Below are 13,723 nucleotides of genomic sequence, written 5' to 3' on the forward strand. Positions count from 1 at the left end.
CTTCGAATATTAAAATGTGAGTACCTATTTTTAATAAATCCAGTTTCATCATTTGAGATAACAGTAGGCAAAATATTCTATTTTGGCTAGAACCTTAGAGAGAATTTTAAATTCTACATTCAGTAAGGAGATAGGTCTATAGCAGGGGTCAGCAACCTTTACCACTGAAAGAGCCACTTGGACCCGTTTCCCACAGAAAAGAAAACACTGGGAGCCGCAAAACCTGTTTGACATTTAAAATGAAATAACACTGCATACAACGTTTTTTTTTGCCTTTATGCTATGTATAAACAAACTATAATGTGTTGCATTTATGAAATTGATGAACTCCTGCAGAGAAAACGAAATTACATTTCTGCATGCAACAAAAACATTTTGAACTCCAAAAAAAAGACGTTGGGTTGAAGGTTACTTTGAAGTAAAATACTCAACGTCTATTTGAGTCCTTCTTGTATTTATGAAAAACGCCAAACTTAAATTTGCCGCCAGCAGCAAACCAAAAATAATGTCAGCCAGCTGTCAACCTGAAAAATAAAAGGACTATTTCACTGAACAATGAAAACGTATGAATATACGTAAAATAATAGGCAATTAAAATATTTATCATACTTGGTCAGGTTGACTCACACCTGACAATGCAGTCGTATTCAGTAGGGATGGATCGATGCTTAGGGGAGTGACCGGGAAGGATAATGTGTTTTTTTCCTCTCTGAACTCACAGAAGCGTTTCCCAAACGATGTTTGCATTGCGATGATTGCAGAATGTAAATACTTTGAATTTATCATGTCGTGACCTTGTTTGAACTCTCTCAAATTGGGGAAGTGAGACAAAGTGCCTTTCTGTAAATCTCTGGCAAGCACTGTCAACTTGCGCTCGAATGCCAAAACATCCTCCAACATGTGCAGGGCTGTACGTCCTTACCCCTGAAGAGCTGTGTTCAGCGTGTTCAGGTGCGCTGTCATGTCTACCATGAAGTGTAGCTTTTCCAGCCACTCTGGCTGTTCCAGCTCAGGAAAGGTGAGCCCTTTGCTGCCCAGGAAAGTTTTCACTTCTTCCAGACATGCGACAAAGCGTTTCAGCACCTCCCCTCTGGACAGCCAGCGATAAAAACACATTGTAGCGGTGTGCTACACGCAGTCAGTAAACTGCAGTCAAAGATAGCTTTATTCGAACTAAACAGCCTTGCTTTTAAGCCTCCCTCAACCCGCCCCCCATGGGCGTGGATGCTGCAAAAGACACGTACTCACAAACCCCCGTAGGCTATCTCCCTTAGCCTGAATGCTGGCTAATTGTGAGCCGGTTCGGATGTGTCAGGAAATGGGTCGCCACAACGTCTTATTTAGATTGTACAAGATCACCATAATCTTCGAATTTAGAATTACATTTCAAAAACTAACAAACCTAACATAAAATACATTTTAATTAAATACTGACCAATTATTTCCCAAAGCAACAGGGAGCCGCAGCACAGACGTAAAAGAGCCACATGTGGCTCCGGAGCCGCGGGTTGCCGACCCCCGGTCTATAGGATGCACATTCCAATAAATCTTTTCCTTTTTTAGAAATCAATGAAATTAATGCCTCATAAAAGGTTTTTGGAAGATTCCCAGAGGAATTAGTTAAAGTTTGAAGAAGATATTGTATAAGCATTTCATAGAAAGTCTTCAAAAATTCCACCATATAACCATGTGGTCCCGGAGCTTTCCCTATTTGCATAGAGGATATAGCTTCAGCTATCTCCTTTTGTTTAATAGGTGCATCCAATATATCAATATCTTGAGTTGAAATTTTGGGTATATTTAATTTTTGCAAAAATCTATTTATAATAAAAGTATTGTCAGAGAACTTAGATTTATAAAGATTGGAGTAAAAATCCATAAGTATCTTATTAATTTCATAAGGATCTATGGTTTCAGTTCTATCTGGTCTACATATTTTTAAAATCTGTCGTCTAACCATACCAGCCTTTAACTGACCAGCCAAAAGTTTCCCTGACTTATCTCCATGTATATAAAATAAACTGTTAGATTTAAGAATTTGCTGTTCAATGGGAAAGATCAGAAGCAAATCATATTGTGTTTGAAGTTCAACCCTTTCCTTATATAGATCTTCAGTGGGTTTAACTGAATACGCTTTACCTATCTCTCTTATTTTATTAGTAAGCATTGACAATTTCGCTTTAGTTTTCTTTCTTAAAGCTGCTCAGAAATTATCTGTCCCCTAAGAAAAGATTGCATTGTGTCCCATATAACCAAGTTTGACATTCCTTCAGTTGTATTAAATTCAAAAAATATAGAAATTTGCTTTTTAATAAAACTAACAAAAGCTGGATCATGTAACAATACGGGGTTCAGTTTTCACTGTGAGATTTTCAAAAACCTATCCGAGAGCTTCAGGGTTAATTTCAAAGGCGCGTGATCTGACAACGGAATGATGTCATACGCACACTCAACAACGGAGTGTAGCAAACATGTGTCTAGAAAAAAGTAATCAATTCGAGAATACTTATGATGAATGTGTGAGGAAAAAAAAGAAAAATCTTTGTCATTAGGGTGTTTATATCTGCAGATATCGACCAGGCCATATTCTAGTAGAAAGGAATTAATACAAGCTGCCACTTTATTAGGAAGTGACAGATTGGTTGATGACCTGTCAATCGTCGGCTTCAGACAACAATTAAAATCACTGCCCATGATCAACTTATATTCATTCAGATTCAGTATCTCAGAAAATAGCTTCTTAAAAAATTCAGGACTGTCTGAATTAGGTGCGTATACACACACCAAAGCTACATTTTGCTCGCATAATAAACCAGTAACAATTAAATATCTTCCAATCGAATCAGTAATAGTATTCAAATATACAAAAGGGATTTTAGAGTTAACAAAAATAGATACCCCTCTAACTTTATTAGTCGATAAAGAATGAGATAAAGGACTTTTCCAAAATTTGAAAAACTGGTCCTCATCCTGACTCCATATATGATTTTCTTGCGCAAAACTAATATCTGCTTTGTGTTTTTAATTTTTTTAAAATCTTTTTACACTTAAGGGATGATTCACACCATTCAAATTCCAAGAGATTATATTAATTTTATTAACATCCATATCTAAAATTTAATTTAATATTTTATAAAGAAAACTACAGGTAGTCCCTGAGTTACGAACGTCCGACCTACGGACAACTCGTACTTACGAACCAAGGAAGGAGAACGCCGTCTACCATTTTAAGTCAGATCGCGACGCCGTCCACCTTTAAGTTGGATCGCGATGCCATGCGCCATTTTAAGTTGTTACCATTGACACTGTGTTAAACGTTTAACTTTGTATTTGGCTTAAATTTTTCTTAGTAAGATTCACCGTGACCCCACCCCCATTCCGGTCCGCTGGTGGTGCAGTGAGATCAGTGAGGGTTACCTCAAGCGGAGCAGCCTGTGGAAAGTGACCAGTGAATGAGTGGAGCTTTGAGGCTTTGACTCGAGAGGCTTCGACGAGAAGAGGCAGAGGATGAGCTTGTTCCCAGTTAGTCTTTGCAATGCCTCCTGAGACGGTGATGTGACTCTCCTGTGAGATGTGGCAGTCTTAGGGGAACTCCCCTCTCCCACAGGGTCACATCTGCCAGAAGTGCTTGCGGCTGGGCGATCTGGAAGACCTTGTGAGGAATCTGGAGCAGCAGCTGGATGACCTTTGACTCATAAGGGAAAATGAGGCAGTCATAGATGAGAGCTACAGGGAGGTAGTCACACCAAGGCTGCCAGAAGCAGGTCGTTGGGTGACAGTCCGAGGGGGGAAAGTGAAAGAGAGTAGACAGGTAGTGAAGAGCACCCCTGTATCCATTCCCCTGAGTAAAAAGTTTACCATCCTGGATACTGTTGGCGGGGACGACCAACCAGGTGTGAGCCACGGTGGCAGGGCCTCCGGCACTGAGTCTGACCCTGTGATGCAGAAAGATGGAATGGAAAAGAGGAGAGCTGTCATCATTGGAGACTGTATAGTCAGGGGAGCAGACAGGAGATTTTGTGGACGTGAGAAGGAAACCCGCATGGTTTGTTGCCTCCCGGGTGCCCGGGTCCGGGATGTCTCTGACACCGGGCAGGAAGAGGGATGAGGTCCTGAAGTGTGAGTTTCAAGAACTAGGCAAAAGGCTGAAGAACAGGACTCAAGGGTGGTGTTCTCAGGATTGCTGCCAGTACCTCGTGATAGTGATGGTAAGATTTGGAGGAGATGGCAGTTGAATGGGCGGCTGAGGAGTTGGCGCAGGGTTTTAGATTTTTGAATCATTGGGATCTCTTCTGGGGAAGGTGGTACCTGTACAGATTGGATGGGTTGCACCTGAACTCGAGGGGGAGCAATATCCTTGCTGGTAGGTTTGCTAGCATGGTTCGGGAGGGTTTAAACTAATTTGCAAGGGGGATGGGACCCGGAGCGATAGAGCAGTGAAAGAAGTGCATGGGGTAAAGCCAAATGTAACATATAGAGAGGCTTTGATGAAAAAGAAACAGAATAAAGGGTGTAAAGGTAGTAAGGTAGAAGAGCTAAAGTGTGTGTACTTCAATGCAAGAAGCATCAGGTACAAAGGTGATGAACTGAGATCTTGGATACATACATGGAACTATGATGTAGTGGCCATTACGGAGACTTGGCTGGCGCCAAGGCAGGAATGGATTCTCAATATTCCTGGATTTCAGTGCTTTAAAAGGGATGGGGGGGGGGAAGGGGAGGAAGGGTGGCATTACTAGTCAGGGATACTATTACAGCTGCAGAAAGGGTGGATAATGTAACAAGATCCTCTTTTGAGTCAGTATGGGTAGAAGTCAGGAACAGGAAGTGAGCAGTTACTCTACTGGGGGTATTCCATAGGCCCCCTGGTAGCAGCAGAGATACCGAGGAGCAGATTGGGAGGCCAATTTTGGAAAGGTGCAAAAATAACAGGATTGTTATCATGGGTGACTTTAACTTCCCTAATATTGATTGGCACTTGATTAGTTCCAAGGGTTTAGATGGGGCAGAGTTTGTTAAGTGTGTCCAGGATGGATTCCTGTCACAGTATGTTGACAGGCCGACTAGGGGGAATGCCATACTAGATCTAGTATTAGGTAACGAACCGGGTCAGGTCACAGATCTCTCAGTGGGTGAGCATCTGGGGGCCACTGACCACCGCTCCCTGACCTTTAGCATTATCATGGAAAAGGATAGAATCAGAGAGGACAGGAAAATTTTTAATTGGAAAAGGGCAAATTATGAGGCTAGCAGGCTGGAATTTGCGGGTGTGAATTGGGATGATGTTTTCGCAGGGAAATGTACTATGGACATGTGGTCGATGTTTAAGGATCTTTTGCAGGATGTTAGAGATAAATTTATCCCGGTGAGGAAGATAAAGAATGGTAGGGTAAAGGAACCATGAGTGACAAGTGAAGTGGAAAATCTAGTCAGGTGGAAGAAGGCAGCATACATGAGGTTTAGGAAGCAAGCATCAGATGGGTCTATTGAGTAATATAGGGTAGCAAGAAAGAAGAACGGGCTAAGAAGAGCAAGAAGGGGGCATGAAAAGGCCTTGGCGAGTAGGGTAAAGGAAAACCCCAAGTTATTCTTCAATTATGTGAAGAACAAAAGGATGACAGGAGTGAAGGTAGGACCGATTAGAGATAAAAGTGGGAAGATGTGCCTGGAGGCTGTGGAAGTGAGCGAGGTCCTCAATGAATACTTCTCTTCGGTATTCACCACTGAGAGGGAACTTGATGACGGTGAGGACAATATGAGTGAGGTTGATGTTCTGGAGCATGTTGATATTAAGGGAGAGGATTTGTTGGAGTTGTTAAAATACATTAGGATGGATAAGTCCCCGGGGCCTGACGGAATATTCCCCAGGCTGCTCCACGAAGCGAGGGAAGAGATTGGTGAGCCTCTGGCTAGGATCTTTATGTCCTCGTTGTCCACAGGAATGGTACTGGAGGATTGGAGGGAGGTGAATGTTGTCCCCTTGTTCAAAAAAGGTAGTAGGGATAGTCCGGGTAATTATAGACCAGTGAGCCTTACATCTGTGGTAGGAAAACTGTTGGAAAAGATTCTTAGAGATAGGATTTATGGGCATTTAGAGAATCATGGTCTGATCAGGGACAGTCAGCTTGGCTTTGTGGAGGGCAGATCGTGCCTAACAAGCCGGATAGAGTTCTTTGAGGAGGTGACCAGGCATATAGATGAGGGTAGTGCAGTGGATGTGATCTACATGGATTTTAGTAAGGCATTTGACAAGGTTCCACATGTAGGCTTATTCAGAAAGTCAGAAGGCATGGGATCCAGGGAAGTTTGGCCAGCTGGATTCAGAATTGGCTTGCCTGCAGAAGGCAGAGGGTTGTGGTGGAGGGAGTACATTCAGATTGGAGGGTTGTGACTAGTGGTGTCCCACAAGGATCTGTTCTGGGACCTCTACTTTTTGTGATTTTTATTAACGATCTGGATGTGGGGGTAGAAGGGTGGGTTGGCAAGTTTGCAGATGACACAAAGGTTGGTGGTGTTGTAGATAGTGTAGAGGATTGTTGAAGATTGCAGAGAGACATTGATAGGATGCAGAAATGGGCTGAGAAGTGGCAGATGGAATTCAACCAGGAGAAGTGTGAGGTGGTACACTTTGGAAGGACAAACTCCAAGGCAGAGCACAAAGTAAATGGCAGGATACTTGGTAGTGTGGAGAAGCAGAGGGATCTGGGGTACATGTCCACAGATCTCTGAAAGTTGCCTCACAGGTAGATAGGGTAGTTAAAGCTTATGGGGTGTTAGCTTTCATAAGTCGAGGGATAGAGTTTAAGAGATGTGATGTAATGATGCAGCTCAATAAAACTCTAGTTAGGCTACACTTGGAGTACTGCGTCCAGTTCTGGTCGCCCCACTATAGGAAGGATGTGGAAACATTGGAAAGGGTACAGAGGAGAATTACCAGGATGCTGCCTGGTTTAGAGAGTATGGATTATGATCAGAGATTAAGGGAGCTAGGGCTTTACTCTTTGGTGAGAAGGAGGATGAGAGGAGACATGATAGAGGTGTACAAGATATTAAGAGGAATAGACAGAGTGGACAGCCAGTGCCTCTTCCCCAGGGCACCACTGCTCAGTACAAGAGGACATGGCTTTAAGGTAAGGGGAGGGAAGTTCAAGGGGGATATTAGAGGAAGGTTTTTCACACAGAGAGTGGTTGGTGTGTGGAATCCACTGCCTGAGTCAGTGGTGGAGGCAGATACACTAGTGAAGTTTAAGAGACTACTAGACAGATATATGGAGGAATTTAAGGTGCAGGGTTATATGTGAGGCAGGGTTTGAGGGTCAGCACAACATTGTGGGCCGAAGGGCCTGTAATGTGCTGTACTATTCTATGTTCTATGTAGAAATGGTAAAAGGAATTCACAAGAGATTTTGCAGCCATATCATGAGTAAAAGGGTGGTTATTAAGTGAGTAGATCCCTTTAGACATTAGCAGGGCTTCACCTGCAGGACATGGGTGAGATAACGAATATTTCCCATTTTTCACTGAGGGGATAATCACGATTATTTAAGGGAATTAAGTCAAGATGTTTTGGAGACTGGTCGTATTTCCAGAAAGGATGATATTTGCAATCTCCCAATATATTCATGGACATTACTAATAATACCATCAGGAGACCAAAGAGAGACGGTTTTTGATGGATTTGGCAGATAAAGTTAAGGTAAAACCCAACACGTTCTGCAGTGGTTAGCATAATCTTTACCGTGGCAGTCATCCCACGACTGTCATTGAGGAGTTTGTACTTTCTCCCTGTGACTGCAGTAGATTTCCACTGAGTATTCCAGTTTCCCACCACAGTGCAAAAACCTTAGTGTTACTAAGTTGTGGGCATGCTACATTGACACTGGAGAAAGGGTGATACTTCTCATCCTTGCACTGTGTTGTTCATTGAGGCAGATGAGCTTTTCATTGAATGTTTCAATGATTCAATGTAGATATAACACAAAAAACAAATCTTTAATCTGATCTGTCACTATTTTCAGATTAAAATGGAAAGCAGGGAGGATTTGCTCACTTTAAAAGCTAAGAAGGTCTGCTTATCTTGAGCCGCAGAAACATGTTGGTAGAAAAGAAGCTTTAGCACGTTGAGTAGCAGTTGGGCATTGAGTATGGAACTAGGGCATTATGTTGCCGTTGAATAAGTTATTGGTGAGGCTGCATTTGGAACATGGTGTAGTCATTTGGTCAGTCATTGATCGAAAGATGTGGTTAAACTGGAAATTGGGCAGAGATTTACAAGACTTGCCAGTGCTGAGTTTTGCACTTTAGGTGATAAATTCTTGTAACGTAGGAGGTGATTATAATATAGAAATATATAAAATCATGGTGTGGCAGGGTTAAGGTGGATGTCATTCCCAGAATTCAGGAGAGCCCAGAGCTTGGGGCATATGTGTAGGGTGAAGAGGAATATTTACATAGGACGTAAGAGGCAATTCTTTCACCATTGGGGTGGTGAGTTTCTAGACCGAGCTTCCAGAGAAAGTGGGAGCAGCGGGTGCAACGGTATCATCGAAGGGGCACTATATGGAAAGGCAGGGTTAGAACGGATAAATTTAACTGCAGAAATTGGGATTATCCAGCTGGGCATAGAGATCATTACAGACTCATTGGAATGAATGTCCTAAATCTTGCTGGATCAAGCAATGGGGTGAATGGCCTACATTATGTACATTTCTCTGTCTCCGAATGGCATTCCTTAGGTCGTTGGGTATGGCCTCATAATTAGAGTCCCCAACACTTCCAATGATAGGATTTAGTGGAATGTGATTTGAAGTTCTAACTTTCTTCCCTGAGGTCCTTCCCTCATCTGTAGCTTTGTCAGTTTCACCTCTGACCCCTACGACCTTTAATCTCTCAGGAACCCCCCTCCCCTGGAACCCCGAGACTCCTCCCCGTCTCTTTGACTCCTAACCACTCCTATACCACTCCCTGCCACTGTGAACCACAATTAACTCCTGCTTTCATTTCCCTCTGGATCTCCTGCGATCCTCACTCGTTCATAGCCTGCTCTCGGGACACAGGATATCCATGCCGGAGGGTGTCCATCTCTGAGCTCAGAGGAACATCAAATCACCTCCCTTCCTTTCCGTTATGGAGAATCTCTCTGAGTGAACTGTGCCTGGTGTGTGGCAGGATGAGTGAGCACAGGTTCTGTGTTTTACAGTGCAGTGTTGCATCGAGGGGACGTCTATGAGAAGATTCTGAAGGAATCAGCGATATTATGAAATGGACCTCAGCTGACTACCAGTCCCCAAATGACATTCTGGCCATCAGACAGTCTCAGTGACAGAACCAGATCCAGAAGACGTTTGTTTCCCGAAGGGGAAAACCTGCCTCTTCCTGTCACACCTCATGTTTCATGGTAACCTTCCCCCTTGGAACGTGTCCGATGTGTGTCTTGGCTGGGAAAATGATGGGACTATAGCCAGTCAGTCAGTGACTGCTGCAGGAGAGAGTGAGGGATGAAGTTTCACAGTACAAAACATCCTTGGGTCCTGAGGTCAATTTAGCAACAATTCCCAGTTTCCATGCTTCGGAATGATGTGTGAGCTTTCCAGAATGGCAGAGCGAGACTTCAGTGTTGAGTGAACAATTGGATTCTTCGATTTCTTCAGGATGCAGCCAAGGGAAGAGCAGCTGGAACTCGGAGAGGCTTCAGTGTAACGGTGAGAATGCAGGCTTGGGGCTCGACCTAAGAGACTGGGGCAGGAGCTGAGAAATATCAAGTCTGCAGAGGCAATATGTTCCTGTCGAAGTGGAGAATAAACCGGGCAAGATGAGGGATATTCAAGAAAAATATGGAAGGACAAGGTGCAATTAGGTCATTTCCCAGTGAATCCCTTAACGTCAAATGACTAAGAATACTATCAGGAGGCAGATTTGGAGGGCAGAGAGAGAGGGTGTGAGATAGATCGGGAAGATAAGGTTAAGGGAAATCACAAGATGTTCTGCAATGGTTAACATAAACGTTACAGTGGCAGCCATGTGTTCAATTCATTCTGCTGCCTTTAAGGAGTCTGTACTTTCTCCCAGTGACTGCAGTGGGTTTTCACTGGTTATTCTAGATCCCTGCCACATTGCCAAAACCTTAGTGTTAGATGGTTGTGGGCATGCTACGTTGGCACTGGAGGCAGGGTGAACCTTACGGCTGCCCCCAGCTCATCCTTGTACTGTGTTGTTCGTCGAGGCAAACGAGCATTTCACTGAATGTTTCAATGACTCAATGTAGACGTAACACAAAAACCAAATCTTTAATCTGATCTGTCACTATTTTAAGATTAAAATGATAAGGAGAAATATCTCACTTTAGAAGCTCAGAATGTCTGCTTATGTCCTGAGCTGCAGGAACATGTTCGGAGAAATTTTCCGTTACAGAGAGTCACCCTGAGTGAAATGTGCCTGGTTTGGGGCAGGCTGACTGAGAACATGTTCTGTGTTTTACAGTGCAGTGTTACGGTCCAAGAGTCGTCGATGAGAAGATTGTGAAGGAGCTGAAAATCTGCCAGTGTGAAGGGCCAGGGGTTCCCTGTGTTCTGTTTGTCTACAAAGTGTCTCATGAAAATCAGGATCTTCGAGATGCCCTGCAGTGGGTCACAGGTAAATACACTCGTCTTCTGTCAGTCTGTGACTCCACCTAATGAAACCTTACCCTAGAGCCCCTTGTCTTTTGGTGACCTCTGGACCACTCTCTCTTGCCCCTCCCTGAGGCACAATAATTATTGTGTGTGACCCTGTGTATCTTTCCATTGTAGTGGAAGGCACGTGCATTGTTCTACCCGGTTTTACCACTACAGTACACAAGAGTTTTCATTGTGATGGGAGATTGGTGCACAGCAAGCTCCCACAAGCAGCAGCGAGGCAATGAACTGAGGTCATGGTGGGATTTCCTTGTCTCTGTCCAAAATTATGTTTGTGAATCTTCTGTCCACCTGAGTGGAGAGCTGATCGAATGTCCCAATGAAGAATTGTTGCCTCTTTCGGTGCTGTACCTGAGTACCAGGAGAGGGGGTGGGAGACACACACACACACACACCCAGATGGGAGGTGCTGATGAAGGGGATGACAAACCCTGTGGGTTCCTGCAGTGGGGGGGGGGACACACCCCTTCCACAGCAGTACCTAAATCGCTCTGTTACTCTGTGTTTCAGGAGACCGGACAGTGCGGAAGGAAGACATTTGCTCTGTGATTCTGTTGCAGAAATCCAGAGATTTCGGAGTAAACAAGATGACGACTGATCCAGGGTTGTTCCATGAGGGAACCAATGTTTTTCAGATATTTTGGACAGAAGCGAGTGACACGTGGACAAGTACTGATGAAGGCCACGCAGTGATTCAGTCCGTCAGACAGAGTCTCGTCAACAAAACAGAATCCAGAGGAGGGTCCTGTCCCGGTGTGTAAAACCTGCCTCTCCCCAGCCGCACGTCACATTTCACCATATGGAACGTGTGTGTCTGGGGTGGGGATGATGGGAGACTGTCAAAACTGTACCCCAGTCAGTCAGTGATACACCGGGATGGAGGGTATGGGAGGGAGGGAGGGTCAGAACAGAAAATCCCCATCGGTTCTAAGGTAACCTCAACACCAGCTCCCAGGTTACAGGTTTCTGATTGATGTGTGTGTGAGACCCCTCAGTGAGCAATTAGACCCCCTCAGTGTGCAGTGAGACCCTCTTGGTGGGCACTGAGACTACTTCAATGTGCAGTAAATTATGTTTTTGCAACAATTATGTTTTTGGTTATACTGGCTCAATAAGAACCAAAAACCATTAAAATTCCAAATTTAAAACTTGTCTAGTTTTTTATATCAAAACTTTTCATTTAAACCTTCAATAACTGACCCCATTTTTCTCCTATGGAGAAATAAAGGGATCTGTACTTTTACAGATTTATTTTGTGATGGTCGATTGATAACTTTTGAAGAGTTAATTAACAAACATTCTCTCGCTCATGCACATTTTTTGCAATATTTTCAGGTTAGACATTTTTTACAACAATTTTTACCTAAGTTTCCATAGTTTCCATAGTTCCTAAGTTTCCATAGTTTCCATAGTTCCTAAGTTTACAAGAATCTGATTTGTTGGATACCATTTTGAAGTTGAATCCTTTAGTGGGATGTTCCATTGGCAGAATCTATAATTTATTTTTGTCAAAAGAAGAGAACCTACCACTAAAGATTAAACAAGATTGGGAGAGAGAACTTAAAATGACCTTTGTTAATGAAGATTGGCTTTGAATTTTGAAAAATGTAAATTCTTCTATATGTGCCAACCACTGTTTAATTCAATTTAAAATTGTTCACCGTTATTATTTAACAAAGGAGAGACTATCTAAAATATTTCCTAGTATAGACAACTATTGCGATAGATGTAAAACTGAAGTAGTTACTTTGTCACATATGTTCTGGTCATGATCTTCATTAAAATCGTTTCGGAAATCTTTATTTTCTACAATTTCTAAAGCTATGAAAATTAATTTACAAACTAATGGGTTGACTGTTCTATTTGGAATAGTTCCGCATCATATTCAGGGTATTTCATCTTCAGATCAACATATAGTTGCATTTATTACACTACTGGCAAGAAGGGCTATTTTATTAAAATGGAAAGATACCTCTGTCCCTACATTAATTGTATGGTTTTCTCAAGTAATGTTATGTCTCAGTTTGGAAAAAAATTAGAAGTAGAACTTTTGATCCTTGATTTGATTTTGAAAGAAGATGAGGTTCTTTTGCCAAATATTATCATTTAATTTGAATTATTCTATATGGTTTCCTTACAATTTTGTTTTTTTATATAAATACAAATTGGCAGTGATGACTTTTTTATATATATATATATTTAGATGATGGTCAAACATATTGCTCTGGGGGGGTTGATTCCTAATGGGTTTTTTTTCCCTTTTTTTGTAGTCAGTGTTTTTTCTTCCCCTAGTTAGACGGGTTGCTTTTTTTAAATCCTTTTTCCTATATATTAAAAAAAAATCCATTTTTATATATTACGATCTGCTTATTTTTCTTCAGCTTTATTAATTCTATACATATTAATCTGTTGAAGTTTTGTATCATTTTATAGCTGTAGAAGACTATGTACCAATAAAAAGATTCTAAAAAATGATGTGCAGTAAACAGCTAGATCCTTTGATATCTTCAACCTGCACGCAAGAGAAGAGTGAAGAAGAGCTCAGAGAAGCTTCAGTGTAATGGTGAGAATCAAGGATTGGAGCACAACTCCTGGCATATCAAGGGTGTAGATGCCTTTTGATCCTCTTGTGTCCAGTATCTGGAAGGTTAAGGGAACCCTGGCTGTACTGAGGGAATGTCGCACAGTCAGAGGGACAGTACTAAGTGAGTGTCACACTGTCAGAGGGACAGTACTGAGTGTGTGTCACACTGTCAGAGGGACAGTACTGAGTGTGTGTCACACTGTCAGAGGGACAGTACTAAGTGAGTGTCACACTGTCAGAGGGACAGTACTGAGTGTGTGTCACACTGTCAGAGAGTTTGAAGATCTTGTCGAGAGAAGCAAGTGTACATTGTGCTTACAGAGCCCTGATGAAATGTCTTAGCCGAAAACATCAACTGGTTACTCTTCCACAGATGCTGCCTGGCCTGCAGAGTTCCTCCAGCATTTTGTGTGTAATACATTGTGTAGTCGCCTGGTAAGCCTCAAGCTCACTCAGCGCTTCCGTC

At 42.6% G+C, this 13,723-nt stretch overlaps 1 protein-coding gene across 7 annotated transcripts in view; it reads left to right on the forward strand.

Moving 5' to 3' along the window:
* The window catches only part of LOC132393843 (uncharacterized), a 53,413-nt gene extending 40,275 nt beyond the window's left edge, over window positions 1-13,138 (forward strand). For 5 of the 7 annotated variants that reach the window (XM_059969238.1, XM_059969252.1, XM_059969262.1 and 2 more), the window contains 2 exons: window positions 10,480-10,632; window positions 11,184-13,137. In XM_059969238.1, the coding sequence (XP_059825221.1) occupies window positions 10,480-10,632; window positions 11,184-11,434 (404 nt within the window). In that variant the 3' untranslated portion in view covers window positions 11,435-13,137. Of the gene's footprint in view, window positions 1-9,199; window positions 10,416-10,479; window positions 10,633-11,183 lie in introns of those variants that run through there. The other 2 variants (XM_059969256.1, XM_059969279.1) reach the window with 2 other exon arrangements.
* The last annotated feature ends 585 nt before the right edge of the window (window positions 13,139-13,723 follow it).

The sequence above is a fragment of the Hypanus sabinus genome, chromosome 1 (genome assembly GCF_030144855.1).
Source record: "Hypanus sabinus isolate sHypSab1 chromosome 1, sHypSab1.hap1, whole genome shotgun sequence".
In the NCBI taxonomy this organism is placed as follows: domain Eukaryota; kingdom Metazoa; phylum Chordata; class Chondrichthyes; order Myliobatiformes; family Dasyatidae; genus Hypanus; species Hypanus sabinus.